Source organism: Coregonus lavaretus (assembly GCF_964263955.1).
Source record: "Coregonus lavaretus genome assembly, chromosome: 24".
Classification (NCBI taxonomy): Eukaryota; Metazoa; Chordata; class Actinopteri; order Salmoniformes; family Salmonidae; genus Coregonus; species Coregonus lavaretus.
The window spans coordinates 46,808,904-46,826,246 of record NC_140011.1 but is presented as its reverse complement, the minus strand read 5'-3'; the positions used below and the strand labels follow the sequence as shown (position 1 = coordinate 46,826,246).

At 48.5% G+C, this 17,343-nt stretch overlaps 1 protein-coding gene across 1 annotated transcript in view; it reads right to left on the bottom strand.

The window, feature by feature from the left end:
* Positions 1-14,743, bottom strand: part of LOC311099915 (dixin-like) — a gene marked incomplete at both ends in the record, with an annotated part of 56,397 nt that extends 41,654 nt beyond the window's left edge. The window contains 4 exons of the mRNA XM_084140632.1: positions 824-1,020; positions 2,595-2,720; positions 9,005-9,134; positions 14,681-14,743. Coding sequence (XP_083996758.1) covers positions 824-1,020; positions 2,595-2,720; positions 9,005-9,134; positions 14,681-14,743 — 516 coding nt within the window. The remainder of the gene's footprint in view (positions 1-823; positions 1,021-2,594; positions 2,721-9,004; positions 9,135-14,680) is intronic.
* Between the last annotated feature and the right edge of the window lie 2,600 nt (positions 14,744-17,343).

Sequence of the window (17,343 nt, the reverse complement as noted above, 5' to 3'; positions counted from 1 at the left end):
TACACACATCAACCCCTGGAGGGACATTACACACACATTACACACATCATACCCACACACACACACCTGTGGAGGAGTGTGTGTACCTGTGGAGGAGTGTGTGTACCTGTGGAGGAGTGTGTGTACCTTTGGAGGAGTGTGTGTGTACCTGTGGAGGAGTGTGTGTACCTGTGGAGGAGTGTGTGTACCTGTGGAGGAGTGTGTGTACCTGTGGAGGTGTGTATGTACCTGTGGAGGAGTGTGTGTACCTGTGGAGGAGTGTGTGTGTACCTGTGGAGGAGTGTGTGTACCTGTGGAGGAGTGTGTGTGTACCTGTGGAGGTGTGTGTGTACCTGTGGAGGAGTGTGTGTACCTGTGGAGGAGTGTGTGTACCTGTGGAGGTGTGTGTGTACCTGTGGAGGAGTGTGTGTACCTGTGGAGGTGTGTGTGTACCTGTGGAGGAGTGTGTGTACCTGTGGAGGAGTGTGTGTGTACCTGTGGAGGAGTGTGTGTACCTGTGGAGGTGTGTGTGTACCTGTGGAGGAGTGTGTGTGTACCTGTGGAGGAGTGTGGAGGTGTGTGTGTACCTGTGGAGGAGTGTGTGTACCTGTGGAGGAGTGTGGAGGTGTGTGTGTACCTGTGGAGGTGTGTGTGTACCTGTGGAGGAGTGTGTGTACCTGTGGAGGTGTGTGTGTACCTGTGGAGGAGTGTGGAGGAGTGTGTGTACCTGTGGAGGAGTGTGTGTACCTGTGGAGGAGTGTGTGTACCTGTGGAGGAGTGTGTGTGTACCTGTGGAGGTGTGTGTGTACCTGTGGAGGAGTGTGCGTCTAGAAGCTCTCTCTGCATCGTGTCGTGCGGCTGCCAATGCTGCTGCCGCGCTCTGCGCCATGGCAACTGTGGAGAGTGGCCTGTGGTTGGCTGCGGCCCCCGCCATGCTCCGCCCACCCCTGGACACTGCTCTCTGATTGGTTGATGGTTTGAAGTGGGCGGCCAGAGCCAGAATCAACCTCATCACTGACTTCAGATCACCTTCTACTATATCTACACACACACACAGGAGAAAGAGAGATTATGTGAGAACTATGGGATATACAGTGGGGAGAACAAGTATTTGATACACTGCTGATTTTGCAGGTTTTCCTACTTACAAAGCATGCAGCACCCTCCAAAGATTTTCTATTGGGTTCAGGTCTGGAGACTGGCTAGGCCACTCCAGAACCTTGAGATGCTTCTTACGGAGCCACTCCTTAGTTGCCCTGGCTGTGTGTTTCGGATCGTTGTCATGCTGGAAGACCCAGCCACGACCCATCTTCAATGCTCTTACTTAGGGAAGGAGGTTGTTGGCCAAGATCTCGCGATACATGGCCCCATCCATCCTCTCCTCAATACGGTGCAGTCGTCCTGTCCCCTTTGCAGAAAAGCATCCCCAAAGAATGATGTTTCCACCTCCATGCTTCACGGTTGGGATGGTGTTCTTGGGGTTGTACTCATCCTCCTTCTTCCTCCAAACACGGCGAGTGGAGTTTAGACCAAAAAGCTCTATTTTTGTCTCATCAGACCACATGACCTTCTCCCATTCCTCCTCTGGATCATCCAGATGGTCATTGGCAAACTTCAGACGGGCCTGGACATGCGCTGGCTTGAGCAGGGGGACCTTGCATGCGCTGCAGGATTTTAATCCATGACGGCGTAGTGTGTTACTAATGGTTTTCTTTGAGACTGTGGTCCCAGCTCTCTTCAGGTCATTGACCAGGTCCTGCCGTGTAGTTCTGGGCTGATCCCTCACCTTCCTCATGATCATTGAAGCCCCACGAGGTGAAATCTTGCATGGAGCCCCAGACCGAGGGTGATTGACCGTCATCTTGAACTTCTTCCATTTTCTAATAATTGCGGCAACAGTTGTTGCCTTCTCACCAAGCTGCTTGCCTATTGTCCTGTAGCCCATCCCAGCATTGTGCAGGTCTACAATTTTATCCCTGATGTCCTTACACAGCTCTCTGGTCTTGGCCATTGTGGAGAGGTTGGAGTCTGTTTGATTGAGTGTGTGGACAGGTGTCTTTTATACAGGTAACGAGTTCAAACAGGTGCAGTTAATACAGGTAATGAGTGGAGAACAGGAGGGCTTCTTAAAGAAAAACTAACAGGTCTGTGAGAGCCGGAATTCTTACTGGTTGGTAGGTGATCAAATACTTATGTCATGCAATAAAATGCAAATGAATTACTTAAAAATCATACAATGTGATTTTCTGGATTTTTGTTTTAGATTCCGTCTCTCACAGTTGGAGTGTACCTATGATAAAAATTACAGACCTCTACATGCTTTGTAAGTAGGAAAACCTGCAAAATCGGCAGTGTATCAAATACTTGTTCTCCCCACTGTATGTGTGTGTGTGTGTGTGTGTGTGTGTGTGTGTTACCCCGTGTGGAGGTGTGTGTGTGTCGGTGTGTGTCGGTGTGTGTTACCCCGGGCAGAGGTGTGTGTGTGTGTCGGTGTGTGTGTCGGTGTGTGTTACCCTGTGTGGAGGTGTGTGTGTGTGTGTCGGTGTGTTACCCCGGGCAGAGGTGTGTGTGTGTCGGTGTGTGTGTGTGTGTCGGTGTGTGTGTGTGTGTGTTACCCCGGGCAGAGGTGTGAGGCATGCGTATACGTCTGGAGGTGATGAAGCTGAGGACTCGCTCCACGTTCTCCCTGCTCTCCTCCCGGTCCCGAGGAGCCTCATATACCCCCTCCAGCACCTCCCCCGCTGCAAGGATGGGAGAAGGAGAGGGTTATCATGTAAATCAAATCATCATTTATTTAATCTCTCTTGGACACATTTTTTGTGTAAACGGCGACAATCTGTCCAGGCTCACGTAGAATGAATGATGTGATTAGGAGCAGCAGTAGTTTCTGGTTTGAGGTTTTCATCATTCATTATTTGAAATAATCAGGATTGTTCGAAGGCGGTGTTTAAACTGGGCACGTTGTAGTTATTGTACCACTGGGGAATCACTAAAGACGGACCGTTCGTTCTACAGTTCTATTGTCATTCAACGATGGCCCAGCATTCTCCAGCTAAACTAACAACTTTGCCAAAGTCCCCATCCAAAGTGCTGGATGTGAGATTGTGTTGAATGGTATGGTATGGTGTAGTTTAGTAAGGTGTGGTGTTGTGTAGTAGGTGTAGTGTGGTATGGTGTAGTTTAGTAAGGTGTGGTGTTGTGTATTAGGTGTAGTGTGGTATGGTGTAGTGTGGTGTAGTGTGGTGTGGTATGGTGTAGTGTGGTATGGTGTAGTATGGTGTAGTGTGGTATGGTGTGGTGTAGTGTGGTATGGTGTAGTGTGGTATGGTGGGGTATGCTGTGGTGTTGTGGGTGTGGTGTAGTATGGTGTAGTGTAGTATGGTGTAGTATGGTATGGTGTAGTGTAGTATGGTGTAGTGTGGTATGGTTAAAGTGTAGTATGGTGTAGTGTGGTATGGTGTAGTGTGGTATGGTGTAGTGTGGTATGGTGTAGTGTAGTATGGTGTAGTGTGGTATGGTGTAGTGTGGTGTAGTATGGTGTAGTATGGTGTAGTGTGGTATGGTGTAGTGTAGTATGGTGTAGTGTGGTATGGTGTAGTGTGGTATGGTGTAGTATGGTATGGTGTGGTATGGTGTAGTGTAGTATGGTGTAGTGTGGTATGGTGTAGTGTAGTATGGTGTAGTGTAGTATGGTGTAGTGTGGTATGGTGTAGTGTGGTATGGTGTAGTGTAGTATGGTGTAGTGTGGTATGGTGTAGTGTGGTATGGTGTAGTGTAGTATGGTGTAGTATGGTATGGTGTAGTGTAGTATGGTGTAGTGTAGTATGGTGTAGTGTGGTATGGTGTAGTGTGGTATGGTGTAGTGTGGTATGGTGTAGTGTGGTATGGTGTAGTGTAGTATGGTGTAGTATGGTGTAGTGTAGTATGGTGTAGTGTGGTATGGTGTAGTGTGGTATGGTGTAGTGTGGTATGGTGTAGTGTAGTATGGTGTAGTGTGGTATGGTGTAGTGTGGTATGGTGTAGTGTGGTATGGTGTAGTGTAGTGTGGTATGGTGTAGTGTAGTATGGTGTGGTGTAGTGTGGTATGGTGTAGTGTAGTATGGTGTAGTGTAGTATGGTGTAGTGTGGTATGGTGTAGTGTGGTATGGTGTAGTGTGGTATGGTGTAGTGTGGTATGGTGTAGTGTGGTATGGTGTAGTGTGGTATGGTGTAGTGTAGTATGGTGTAGTGTGGTATGGTGTAGTGTGGTATGGTGTAGTGTGGTATGGTGTAGTGTAGTATGGTGTAGTGTAGTATGGTGTAGTGTAGTATGGTGTAGTATGGTGTAGTGTGGTATGGTGTAGTGTGGTATGGTGTAGTGTGGTATGGTGTAGTGTAGTATGGTGTAGTGTGGTATGGTGTAGTGTGGTATGGTGTAGTGTGGTATGGTGTAGTGTGGTATGGTGTAGTGTAGTATGGTGTAGTGTGGTATGGTGTAGTGTAGTATGGTGTAGTGTAGTATGGTGTAGTATGGTGTAGTGTGGTATGGTGTAGTGTGGTATGGTGTAGTGTGGTATGGTGTAGTGTGGTATGGTGTAGTGTGGTATGGTGTAGTGTGGTATGGTGTAGTGTAGTATGGTGTAGTGTGGTATGGTGTAGTGTGGTATGGTGTAGTGTGGTATGGTGTAGTGTGGTATGGTGTAGTGTAGTATGGTGTAGTGTGGTATGGTGTAGTGTAGTATGGTGTAGTGTAGTATGGTGTAGTGTGGTATGGTGTAGTGTAGTATTGTGTGGTGTAGTATGGTGTAGTGTGGTATGGTGTAGTGTAGTATGGTGTAGTGTAGTATGGTGTAGTGTGGTATGGTGTAGTGTGGTATGGTGTAGTGTGGTATGGTGTAGTGTGGTATGGTGTAGTGTAGTATGGTGTAGTGTAGTATGGTGTAGTGTGGTATGGTGTAGTGTATTATGGTGTAGTGTAGTGTGGTGTAGTATGGTGTAGTGTGGTATGGTGTAGTGTAGTATGGTGTAGTGTGGTATGGTGTAGTGTGGTATGGTGTAGTGTGGTATGGTGTAGTGTAGTATGGTGTAGTGTGGTATGGTGTAGTGTGGTATGGTGTAGTGTAGTATGGTGTATTGTAGTATGGTGTAGTGTAGTATGGTGTAGTGTAGTATGGTGTAGTGTAGTATGGTGTAGTGTGGTATGGTGTAGTGTAGTATGGTGTAGTGTAGTGTGGTGTAGTGTAGTATGGTGTAGTGTAGTATGGTGTAGTGTGGTATGGTGTAGTGTAGTATGGTGTAGTGTAGTATGGTGTAGTGTGGTGTAGTGTAGTATGGTGTAGTGTAGTGTAGTATGGTGTAGTGTGGTATGGTGTAGTGTAGTATGGTGTAGTGTGGTGTAGTGTAGTATGGTGTAGTGTAGTATGGTGTAGTGTAGTATGGTGTAGTGTGGTATGGTGTAGTGTGGTATGGTGTAGTGTGGTATGGTGTAGTGTAGTATGGTGTAGTGTAGTATGGTGTGGTGTAGTGTAGTATGGTGTAGTGTACTATGGTGTAGTGTAGTATGGTGTAGTGTAGTATGGTGTAGTGTGGTATGGTGTAGTGTGGTATGGTGTAGTGTAGTATGGTGTAGTGTGGTATGGTGTAGTGTGGTATGGTGTAGTGTAGTATGGTATGATGTAGTGTGGTATGGTGTAGTGTGGTATGGTGTAGTGTGGTATGGTGTAGTGTAGTATGGTGTAGTGTAGTATGGTGTAGTGTATTATGGTGTAGTGTAGTATGGTGTAGTGTGGTATGGTATGGTGTAGTATGGTGTAGTGTATTATGGTGTAGTGTAGTATGGTGTAGTGTGGTATGGTATGGTGTAGTGTGGTATGGGGTAGTGTAGTATGGTGTAGTGTATTATGGTGTAGTGTAGTATGGTGTAGTGTGGTATGGTATGGTGTAGTGTGGTATGGGGTAGTGTAGTATGGTGTAGTGTAGTATGGTGTAGTGTGGTATGGTGTAGTGTAGTATGGTGTAGTGTAGTATGGTATGGTGTAGTGTGGTATGGTGTAGTGTGGTATGGTGTAGTGTGGTATGGTGTAGTGTAGTATGGTATGGTGTAGTGTAGTATGGTGTAGTGTGGTGTGGTATGGTGTAGTGTGGTATGGTGTAGTGTGGTATGGTGTAGTGTAGTATGGTGTAGTGTGGTATGGTGTAGTGTGGTATGGTGTAGTGTAGTATGGTGTAGTGTGGTATGGTGTAGTGTGGTATGGTGTAGTGTAGTATGGTATGGTGTAGTGTAGTATGGTGTAGTGTGGTATGGTGTAGTGTGGTATGGTGTAGTGTGGTATGGTATGGTGTAGTGTGGTATGGTGTAGTGTGGTATGGTGTAGTGTAGTATGGTGTAGTGTGGTGTAGTGTAGTATGGTGTAGTGTGGTATGGTGTAGTGTAGTATGGTGTAGTGTGGTATGGTGTAGTGTGGTATGGTGTAGTGTGGTATGGTGTAGTGTAGTATGGTGTAGTGTAGTGTAGTATGGTGTAGTATGGTGTAGTGTAGTATGGTGTAGTGTGGTATGGTGTAGTGTGGTATGGTGTAGTGTGGTATGGTGTAGTGTGGTATGGTGTAGTGTAGTATGGTGTAGTGTGGTATGGTGTAGTGTAGTATGGTGTAGTATGGTGTAGTGTAGTATGGTGTAGTGTGGTATGGTGTAGTGTAGTATGGTGTAGTGTAGTATGGTGTAGTGTGGTATGGTGTAGTGTAGTATGGTGTAGTGTAGTATGGTGTAGTGTAGTATGGTGTAGTGTAGTATGGTGTAGTGTAGTATGGTGTAGTGTGGTATGGTGTAGTGTAGTATGGCATGGTGTAGTATGGTGTAGTGTGGTATGGTGTAGTGTAGTATGGTGTAGTGTAGTATGGTGTAGTGTAGTATGGTGTAGTGTAGTGTGGTGTAGTGTGGTATGGTGTAGTGTGGTATAGTGTGGTGGTGTGTGGTAGGTGTGGTGGTGTGTGGTGTGGTGGTGTGTGGTAGGTGTGGTGGTGTGTGGTGTGGTGGTGTGTGGTTTGTGTGTTGTTATGTTGTGTGTTGTTGTGTGGTGTTGTGGTGGTGTGTGGTGTGGTAGGTGTGGTGGTGTGTGGTAGGTGTGGTGGTGTGTGGTGTGGTGGTGTGTGGTAGGTGTGGTGGTGTGTGGTGTGGTGGTGTGTGGTAGGTGTGGTTGTGTGTGGTAGGTGTGGTGGTGTGTGGTAGGTGTGGTGGTGTGTGGTGTGGTTGTGTGTGGTAGGTGTGGTGGTGTGTGGTAGGTGTGGTGGTGTGGTAGGTGTGGTGGTGTGTGGTAGGTGTGGTGGTGTGTGGTGTGTGTGGTAGGTGTGGTGGTGTGTGGTGTGTGTGGTGGTGTGGTAGGTGTGGTGGTATGTGGTAGGTGTGGTGGTGTGTGGTGTGGTTATGGTGGTGTGTGGTAGGTGTGTGGTGGTGTGTGGTGTGGTAGTGTGTGGTAGGTGTGGTGGTGTGTGGTAGGTATGGTGGTGTGGTGGTGTGTGGTAGGTGTGGTGGTGTGTGGTAGGTTTGGTGGTGTGTGGTGGTGTGTGGTAGGTTTGGTGGTGTGTGGTAGGTGTGGTGGTGTGTGGTAGGTGTGGTGGTGTGGTGGTGTGTGGTAGGTGTAGTGGTGTGGTGGTGTGTGGTAGGTGTGGTGGTGTGGTGGTGTGTGGTAGGTGGTTGGTGTGTGGTAGGTGTGGTGGTGTGTGGTAGGTGGTAGGTGTGGTGTGTGGTAGGTGTGGTGGTGTGTGGTAGGTGTGGTGGTGTGTGGTAGTGTGTGGTAGGTGGTAGGTGTGGTGGTGTGGTGGTGTGTGGTAGGTGTGGTGGTGTGTGGTAGGTGTGGTGGTGTGTGGTAGGTGTTGTGGTGTGGTGGTGTGTGGTATGTGTGGTGGTGTGTGGTAGGTGTGGTGGTGTGTGGTAGGTGTGGTGGTGTGTGGTAGGTGTGGTGGTGTGTGGTCGGTGTGGTGGTGTGTGGTCGGTGTGGTGGTGTGTTGTGGTGTGTGGTAGGTGTGGTGGTGTGTGGTAGGTGTGTGGTAGGTGTGGTGGTGTTTGGTAGGTGTGTGGTGTGTGGTAGGTGTGGTGGTGTGTGGTAGGTGTGGTGGTGTGTGGTAGGTGTGGTGGTGTGTGGTAGGTGTGGTGGTGTGGTGGTGTGTGGTAGGTGTGGTGGTGTGTGGTAGGTGTGGTGGTGTGGTAGGTGTGGTGGTGTGTGGTAGGTGGTTGGTGTGTGGTAGGTGGTAGGTGTGGTGGTGTGGTGGTGTGTGGTAGGCGTGGTGGTGTGTGGTATGTGTGTGGTAGGTGTGGTGGTGTGTGGTAGGTGTGGTGGTGTGTGGTAGGTGTGGTGGTGTGTGGTAGGTGTGATGGTGTGTGGTAGGTGTGATGGTGTGTGGTAGGTGTGGTGGTGTGTGGTAGGTGTGGTGGTGTGTGGTAGGTGTGATAGTGTGTGGTAGGTGGTAGGTGTGGTGGTGTGTGGTAGGTGTGTGGTAGGTGTGGTGGTGTGTGGTAGGTGTGGTAGGTGTGGTGGTGTGTGGTAGGTGTGGTGGTGTGTGGTAGGTGGTAGGTGTGGTGGTGTGTGGTAGGTGTGGTGGTGTGTGGTAGGTGTGGTGGTGTGTGGTAGGTGGTAGGTGTGGTGGTGTGTGGTAGGTGTGGTGGTGTGTGGTAGGTGTGGTGGTGTGTGGTAGGTGGTAGGTGTGGTGGTGTGTGGTATGTGTGGTGGTGTGTGGTAGGTGTGGTGGTGTGTGGTAGGTGTGGTGGTGTGTGGTAGGTGTGGTGGTGTGTGGTAGGTGGTAGGTGTGGTGGTGTGTGGTATGTGTGGTGGTGTGTGGTAGGTGTGGTGGTGTGTGGTAGGTGTGGTGGTGTGTGGTAGGTGGTAGGTGTGGTGGTGTGTGGTAGGTGTGGTGGTGTGTGGTAGGTGGTAGGTGTGGTGGTGTGTGGTATGTGTGGGGGTGTGTGGTATGTGTGGTGGTGTGTGGTAGGTGTGGTGGTGTGTGGTAGGTGTGGTAGGTGTGTGGTAGGTGGTAGGTGTGTGAGTACTAACCCACTATCTCCACTAGGTGTGACAGCACCACTCCATCCTGCAGGTCTACTCTGAGGTCTGTGATGGGCTTCTGGCCTGGTCGCTTCTTCAACTGGCTGTTCACCCACAACACATAGGCTGATAGCTGCTGCTACACACACACACAGACACACACAACACCATGAACACAGCTTCAAAATATGTTGAAAGTTTAAATTTTGACCTCATATCATGTTGATCTTACAGACTGTCAGTCCTTACATCCAGAGCTCATATCATGTTGATCTTACAGACTGTCGGTCCTTACATCCAGAGCTCATATCATGTTGATCTTACAGACTGTCAGTCCTTACATCCAGAGCTCTGTCGATGAATTTGACAGGGTTGGATTTAAAGTTTGACCTACGGCTCCACGTAAGAGTAGAGGTGGGACCATAACCCACCACACTGACCAAACCCACCACACTGACCAAACCCACCACACTGACCAAACCCACCACACTGACCAAACCCACCATTTTCGTGGACATTTTTCTGATATCGTTCACTACGATAAATAACCCATAGGGCCCTACTAGAGAAATGTGAAGTTTGAAATGAAATACGTTTTCTAATATGGGTGATTGTTAACGGGACAATTGATAGCTACAACATTTCATGTAGTAGTAGTTTTAACCAAAATAACTGCGGTGACCATTAATGTCATAAAGTTTTCGTTCAATTTATCGTTATCGTGATAATTCAGTCAATTTACCGTGGAGGGCTCTACACTGGCCAATCCATATCACAGCAGGGCTCTACAGTGACCAATCCATATCACAGAGGGCTCTACACTGACCAATCCATATCACAGAGGGCTCTACACTGACCAATCCATATCACAGAGGGCTCTACACTGACCAATCCATATCACAGAGGGCTCTACACTGACCAATCCATATCAGAGGGCTCTACACTGACCAATCCATATCACAGAGGGCTCTACACTGACCAATCCATATCACAGAGGGCTCTACACTGATCAATCCATATCACAGAGGGCTCTACACTGACCAATCCATATCACAGAGGGCTCTACACTGACCAATCCATATCACAGAGGGCTCTACAGTGACCAATCCATATCACAGAGGGCTCTACACTGGCCAATCCATATCACAGAGGGCTCTACACTGACCAATCCATATCACAGAGGGCTCTACACTGGCCAATCCATATCACAGAGGGCTCTACACTGGCCAATCCATATCACAGCAGGGCTCTACACTGACCAATCCATATCACAGAGGGCTCTACACTGGCCAATCATATCACAGAGGGCTCTACACTGACCAATCCATATCACAGAGGGCTCTACAGTGGGACCATTTTACTCCTGTATTGTGCGTAAATATTTTGCTGTGCGACCTGGAGTTTATATTTAGGAGCACCAGAGCGACCTGGAGTTTTAGTTTAGGAGCACCAGAGTGACCTGGAGTTTATATTTAGGAGCACCAGAGCACCTAGAAAAATTAAGGATTCTAGCTTTATTACCAAAAATATATTTCACTGTGCTCCTTAATTTCTTTGTTTGCGCCTACGTTTCTATGTGCTCCTTGTTAAAAAGGTCAGTGTAGAGCCCTGCTGTGATATGATAGGTCAGTGTAGAGCCCTGCTGTGATATGATTGGTCACTGTAGAGCCCTCTGTGATATGGATTGGTCAGTGTAGAGCCCTGCCGTGATATGGATTGGTCAGTGTAAGTGGATTCCCCGGTGGAGAAGCTGGACTGGACCCCGGTGGAGCGGATTGCTCTGGCTCCGGAGTGGAGCAGCTGACCGGAGCTGAACTTGGCACCGGTGGAGCGGACTGCTCTGGCTCCGGAGTGGATCCGCTGACCGGATCTGGACTGGACCCCGGTGGAGCGGATTACTCTGGCTCCGGAGTGGAGCAGCTAACCGGAGCTGAACTGGGCACCAGTGGAGCGGACTGCTCTGGCTCCGGAGTAAAGCAGCTGACCGGTGCCGAACCAGGCACCGGTGGAACAGGCACGGGCCGTGCCGGACTGGACACACGCACCACTGGCTTGGTGCGAGGAGCAGGAACAGGCCGGACCGGGCTGGCGACGCGCACCACTGGCTTGGTGCGAGGGGCAGAAACAGGCCGGGCCGGGCTGGCGACGCGCACCACTGGCTTGGTGCGAGGGGCAGGAACAGGCCGGACCGGGCTGGCGACGTGCACCACTGGCTTGGTGCGAGGGACAGGAACAGGCCGGGCTGGCGACGCGCACCACTGGCTTGGTGCGGGGAGCAGGAACAGGCCGGGCTGGCGACGCGCACCCCTGGCTTGGTGCGAGGAGCAGGAACAGGCCGGACCGGGCTGGCGACGCGCACCACTGGCTTGGTGCGAGGGGCAAGAACAGGCCGGGCCGGGCTGGCGACGCGCACCACTGGCTTGGTGCGAGGGGCAGGAACAGGCCGGGCTGGGCCGGGCTGGCGACGCGCACCACTGGCTTGGTGCGAGAGGCAGGAACGGGTCGGGCCGTACTGGGAACACGCCCCACTGGCTTAGTGCGGGAAGAAGGAACGGGCCGGACCGGACTGGCGACACGCACCCCTGGCTTGGTGCGAGGGTCAGGAACGGGTCGGGCCGTACTGGGAACACGCACCACTGGCTTAGTGCGGGAAGCAGGAACGGGCCGGACCGGACTGGCGACACGCACCACTTGGTTGGTGCGAGGAGCGGGACTGGGTTCCTTTATTAACCCCTGCTCCTTCTGCTGCCTAACCAGCTCCTCTCGCCGTGCCTCTACACTTTCCTTCTCCCTTATAGCCTCCTGTAGCGCCTCCCTCTGACCGAATAACTCCTGCTCCCTCTGAACCAATAGCCCCCGTAACATGGTGGCCTCCTCTCCTAACCTGCAGACCCGCCCTTTAACGGCCTCCTGCTGCCTCATCGTCCACACCGTGTGCCCCCCCCCAAAATGTTCTTGGGGTTGCCTCTCGGGTCTCCGTCGTCGGCACTCCTCTTCCTGTGAGGACTCCTCCGGGAGCCCCCACGAGTTAGGGAACAGAACCTCGTCGTCGTCGTCATCCTCCGACTCCTCAGTATAATACTGTTCCCACTCCTCTTCCCATGGTCGTAGGGACCCAATCTGAAAACCGACCGGGTGCAGTGGTCGGGGCTCTTCTCTCTCGCTCCCCGACCACCCCTTTAGCCCCCTCCCAAATGTTATTGGGGCTGTCTCTCGGGCTTCCTCCTCGACCGGCGTCCTCTGCGTTGCCGTTGCTCCTCTCCTGCCTGGGTATCTACCTTCGCCCATGGCCCTTTCCACGCAAATACCTCTTCCCATGACCACAATTTGCCCACCTGGGACATGGCTATTGGCTCCTCCTGGGCACGTTGCTTGGTCCTCGTTTGGTTGGATCTTCTGTCACGTTCGTTGATGAACGGGTCAGACCAAGGCGCAGCGTGATATGCGTACATGTTTATTGAATATCAAACACAACGACAAAATAACAAACAAAACGAAACGTGAAGTCCAAGGCAGCACAACACAACATACCTTAACACGGAACAAGATCCCACAACCCACTAGTGCCAATAGGCTGCCTAAGTATGGACCCCAATCAGAGACAACGAATGACAGCTGCCTCTGATTGGGAACCACACAGGCCAACATAGATCTAGACCTACTAGATTCACAACATAGAACAAAACACAGCAAGGAAAATACACACCCTGACTCAACATACAAGCGTCCTCTGAGTCAGGACGTGACACCTACAGCTCGATGGTGGTTATACAAGGCTACTATACTAAGGCTACTAATGCGTCCTCTGAGTCAGGGCGTGACACCTACAGCTCGATGGTGGTTATACAAGGCTACTATACTAAGGCTACTAATGCGTCCTCTGAGTCAGGGCGTGACACCTACAGCTCGATGGTGGTTATACAAGGCTACTAATGATAACGACATGACTTATTATTATAATGATCATAATAACAACAATAAGAGGGAGATCTAGATAAAGGAGGGTTATTATTATTATTATTATAAAGAATTATTTTTCTGCCTGTTTGGAACAGTGTAAACAACACTAAGTAAATAATACCAGAGAGGCTGTTCTAATGAAAGAAAGCGTACAGCCTTTTATTACAGCACAGCAAAGATTACAAACAGCAGAATTAGTGAACTTGTTTATCCCACATGTTGTGGTTGTGTGAGGCTTGGTGCTCACGGAATCAGTAGGCTGTTAATCAAACACTCAAACAGGCAACAGAAGCAGGATCTGCCTTGTTTCTGTAGATATGAATGATTTCTAAAGCCAGGCCCATTTAACTGTTAGGCTATTGATTACAGACCTAATTAAGTTATGGTTTCCTCTCTCCTCACTTTTCTTAGACAATTAGGCAAGGGCTGTTTTCTCGTCTCCTAACTCCGCTGCTGCCTCCTCCACATTGTTCTCAACACCAATATGCTGGTTAACTTTGCTATTATGCTTTTTACATTTTTACAATTAAGTCATTAGGCAGACGCACTTATGCTGAACGACTTACAGTTGCCTAATTTACTGCTCATAGCAACATGGTCTAGGACAGTGGTAATCAACTCTAACCCTACGAGGTCCGGAGCCTGCTGGTTTTCTGTTCTACCTGATAATTAATATCACCCTCCTGGTGTCCCAGGTCTAAATCAGTTCCTGATTAGAGGGGAACAATTAAAAAATGCAGTGGAACTGGCTTTGAGGTCCAGAGTTGAGTTTGAGGGGTCTAGGAAAAAGCGCCAATTCAACAGCGCACTGATGTTTCAGCGCATTTGTAAAAAAAAATATATTATTATTAATGTTGCACCATTGTTCTTACATAATATAACCATATACAATTTCAATAGCACGTCTTGTCTTAGAGTGATGGACTGTGCCATCCCCAGGGCCTCCACAATGGATTAGTCCATTATTATTTTTTGCTACTGCTTGACTAAAGAAATGTCGGTCGACCAACAGCCTATCGACCAAACAATCGACCAGTCGACTAAATGGGGTCAGCCCTAAGTTGTGCCAGTCTGAACATCTCAACGTTGGTTTGGTGTTGATAGCTTAAACCAGTGGTATTCAAACTGTTTCAGCAGGGACCCCATTTTTCCCCCCAATAATTTCTGTGGACCCTATTTTTTCCCCAATTATTTATTGCGCTCCCACCCCACCCCAAATCTAATGACACAACCTTAAAATCGGTACATTTAGATTTTTATAACAACAAATAACTTTCAATTCATTGCATTTTCATCTCTTATCAAAATGAAAAGAAACCAATACATATATTAACTCAAAAGCATTTTATCTTTCAAATTATCTTTCTCAAAAACGTTTGTATATTGTCCCATACAATAATCTGTACTGTTAATATTCTGTTCCTATTTTTTTACACATAGGCGACCCCACTGCAGTTCCCAGGGTCGCGACACCGACTTTGAATACCACTACTCTAGTCTATCTCTGTCTCCTCGTCAGGCTAACTTCAGAAGCCTGAAAACAGACCCAGAACTAAACCTCTACTGATCTGAACTAACTAACCAGCTAACCTAATTTATTAACTACTCAACAAGCAAGCTAACTGCTTTGCTAAAAGACAGAGAAACAAGCACAAGCGCACACACACACAGACAAAACTCTTCCAGTACAGTAGTGCTAAATAGCTAGCTAGGTTGTAACGTTACCTCGTTGAAGCCCTCCTGGAAAACACCGTCCAGCAGACTGCCTTTAGAGAGCGACGCGTTCATCCTTCCTTCTGCCCCCCGACACTCACCGTCGCCCACACACTCGAACCGGGCGACAGGCGGGCCGTTATGTTAAACTACTGTTAGAGAACATACAAAGCAAGTGTACCAGATAAGGAGGCGGCACTGGGTAAAGTTAGCCGTAGCCCCGTTAGCTAGCTGACATCATACGCTTCCATCTCCCATTGGAAAACGTGAGAACAACATTTGCGGCATTAGCATCTAGCATCTCCCTACAGTTGCAGCTGCTGAAACTGGATACAGAGAGAACCACTGCGCAGGCGCACACCTCCGCGTTGCCCTGTCGCCATGGTTACAGCTGGGCGGGGCGGGGCCTGAGAACAGTCTCGGGCTGCAGTCCTGCTAGCCACTTTCCCTCCAAACCGGATGCAGTTGGATTGCCATCTTAAGTGGAGGTTGTACATCCGGGAAGTTGGCAATGTAAGCCCCTCAGCCCTCGTTTGTGATCCAGTGTACAATTCTGTTAACTCCGGGGCCTGAAACGCCCCATTATTCAATTTGCGATGATTGTACATCCGCTAAGACAGTCAGCCAAAACTTACAACCAACATCAATATGGAGAAGTCAACATACAAGTGTAAGTAAAAACGAATGTAAATATAATCTACTACTTGTTGAGTTATTAAAACACTAAACAATCACACTATTGGTCACTCTACTCTATAATCCGCTTTTTACTCAAGCATCCAATCCACCCTGTTGCATTACTGTTGCCAACTTAACATGAATAGTCCATAGCAGGGGCACAACTTTGGTTTTAGAAGTGGGGGGGGGGGGGGCATTATTTTTTTTTTTTATTCATTCACACAGGACACCAGATAAGACAAGTGAATTACACCAAATATAACAGACTGACCCTACCCCCCCGGCACATAGACTATTGCAGCATAGATACTGGAGGCTGAGACAGGGGGGTCGGGAGACACTGTGGCCCCGTCCGACGATACCCCCCGGACAGGGCAGGATATAACCCCACCCACTTTGCCAAAGCACAGCCCCCACACCACCAGAGGGATATCAACAGACCACCAACCTACTACCCTGAGACAAGGCTGAGTATAGCTCACGAAGATCTCCTCCACCTCACGAGCCCGAGGGGGCGACAAACCGGACAGGAAGATCACGTCTGTGACTCAACCCACTCAAGTGACGCACCCCTCCTAGTGACGGCATGGAAGAGCACTAGTAAGCCAGTGACTCAGCCCCCGTAATAGGGTCAGAGGCAGAGGATCCCAGTGGAGAGAGGGGAGGGGAGCCGGCCAGGCAGAGACAGCAAGGGCGGTTCGTCGCTCCAGTGCCTTGCCGTTCACCTTCGCACCTCTGGGCCAGACTACACTCAATCATAGGACCTACTGAAGAGATTAGTCTTCAGTAATGACTTAAAGGTCGAGACAGAGTCTGCGTCTCTCACATGGATAGGCAAACCATTCCATAAAAATTGAGCTCTATAGGAGAAAGCCCTGCCTCCAGCTGTTTACTTAGGATTTCTAGGGACAATAAGGAGGCCTGCGTCTTGTGACCGTAGCATAAGTGTAGGTATGTACGGCAGGACCAAATCAGAGAGATGGGTAGGAGCAAGCCCATATAATGCTTTGTAGGTTAGCAGTAAAACCTTGAAAATATGCTTGAAAATATAGAGAGTGGTACTCAGTAATGTGTTGTATTGGATTTGCCCCAGACAAAACACTTTGTATTCAGCAAAAAAAGTTAATTGCTTTGTCATATTTTTTGTAGTATTACTTTAGTGGCTTGTTGCAAACATGATGCATGTTTTGGAATATCCTTCTCTGTCAATTAGGTTAGTATTGTGGAGTAACTACAATGTTGTTGATCCATCCTCAGTTTTCTCCTATCACAGCCAATAAACTCTATAACGTTTTTAAAGTCACCATTGGCCTCATGGTGAAATCCCTGAGCGGTTTCCTTCCTCTCCAGCAACTGAGTTAGGAAGGACGCCTGTATCTTTGTAGTGACTGGGTGTATTTATACACCGTCCAAAATGTAATTAATAACTTCACTATGCTCAAAGAGCTATTCAATGTCAGCTTGATAAAAAATATATATATAAATACAGTGAGGGAAAAAAGTATTTGATCCCCTGCTGATTTTGTACATTTGCCCACTGACAAAGAAATGATCAGTCTATAATTTTAATGGTAGGTTTATTTGAACAGTGAGAGACAGAATAACAAAAAAATCCAGAAAAACACGTCAAAAATGTTATAAATTGATTTGCATTTTATTGAGGGAAATAAGTATTTAACCCCCTCTCAATCAGAAAGATTTATGGCTCCCAGGTGTCTTTTATACAGGTAACGAGCTGAGATTAGGAGCACACTCTTAAAGGGAGTGCTCCTAATCTCAGCTTGTTACCTGTATAAAAGACACCTGTCCACAGAAGCAATCAATCAATCAGATTCCAAACTCTCCACCATGGCCAACACCAAAGAGCTCTCCAAGGATGTCAGGGACAAGATTGTAGACCTACACAAGGCTGGAATGGGCTACAAGACCATCGCCAAGCAGCTTGGTTAGAAGGTGACACTATTTGGTGCGATTATTCGCAAATGGAAGAAACACAA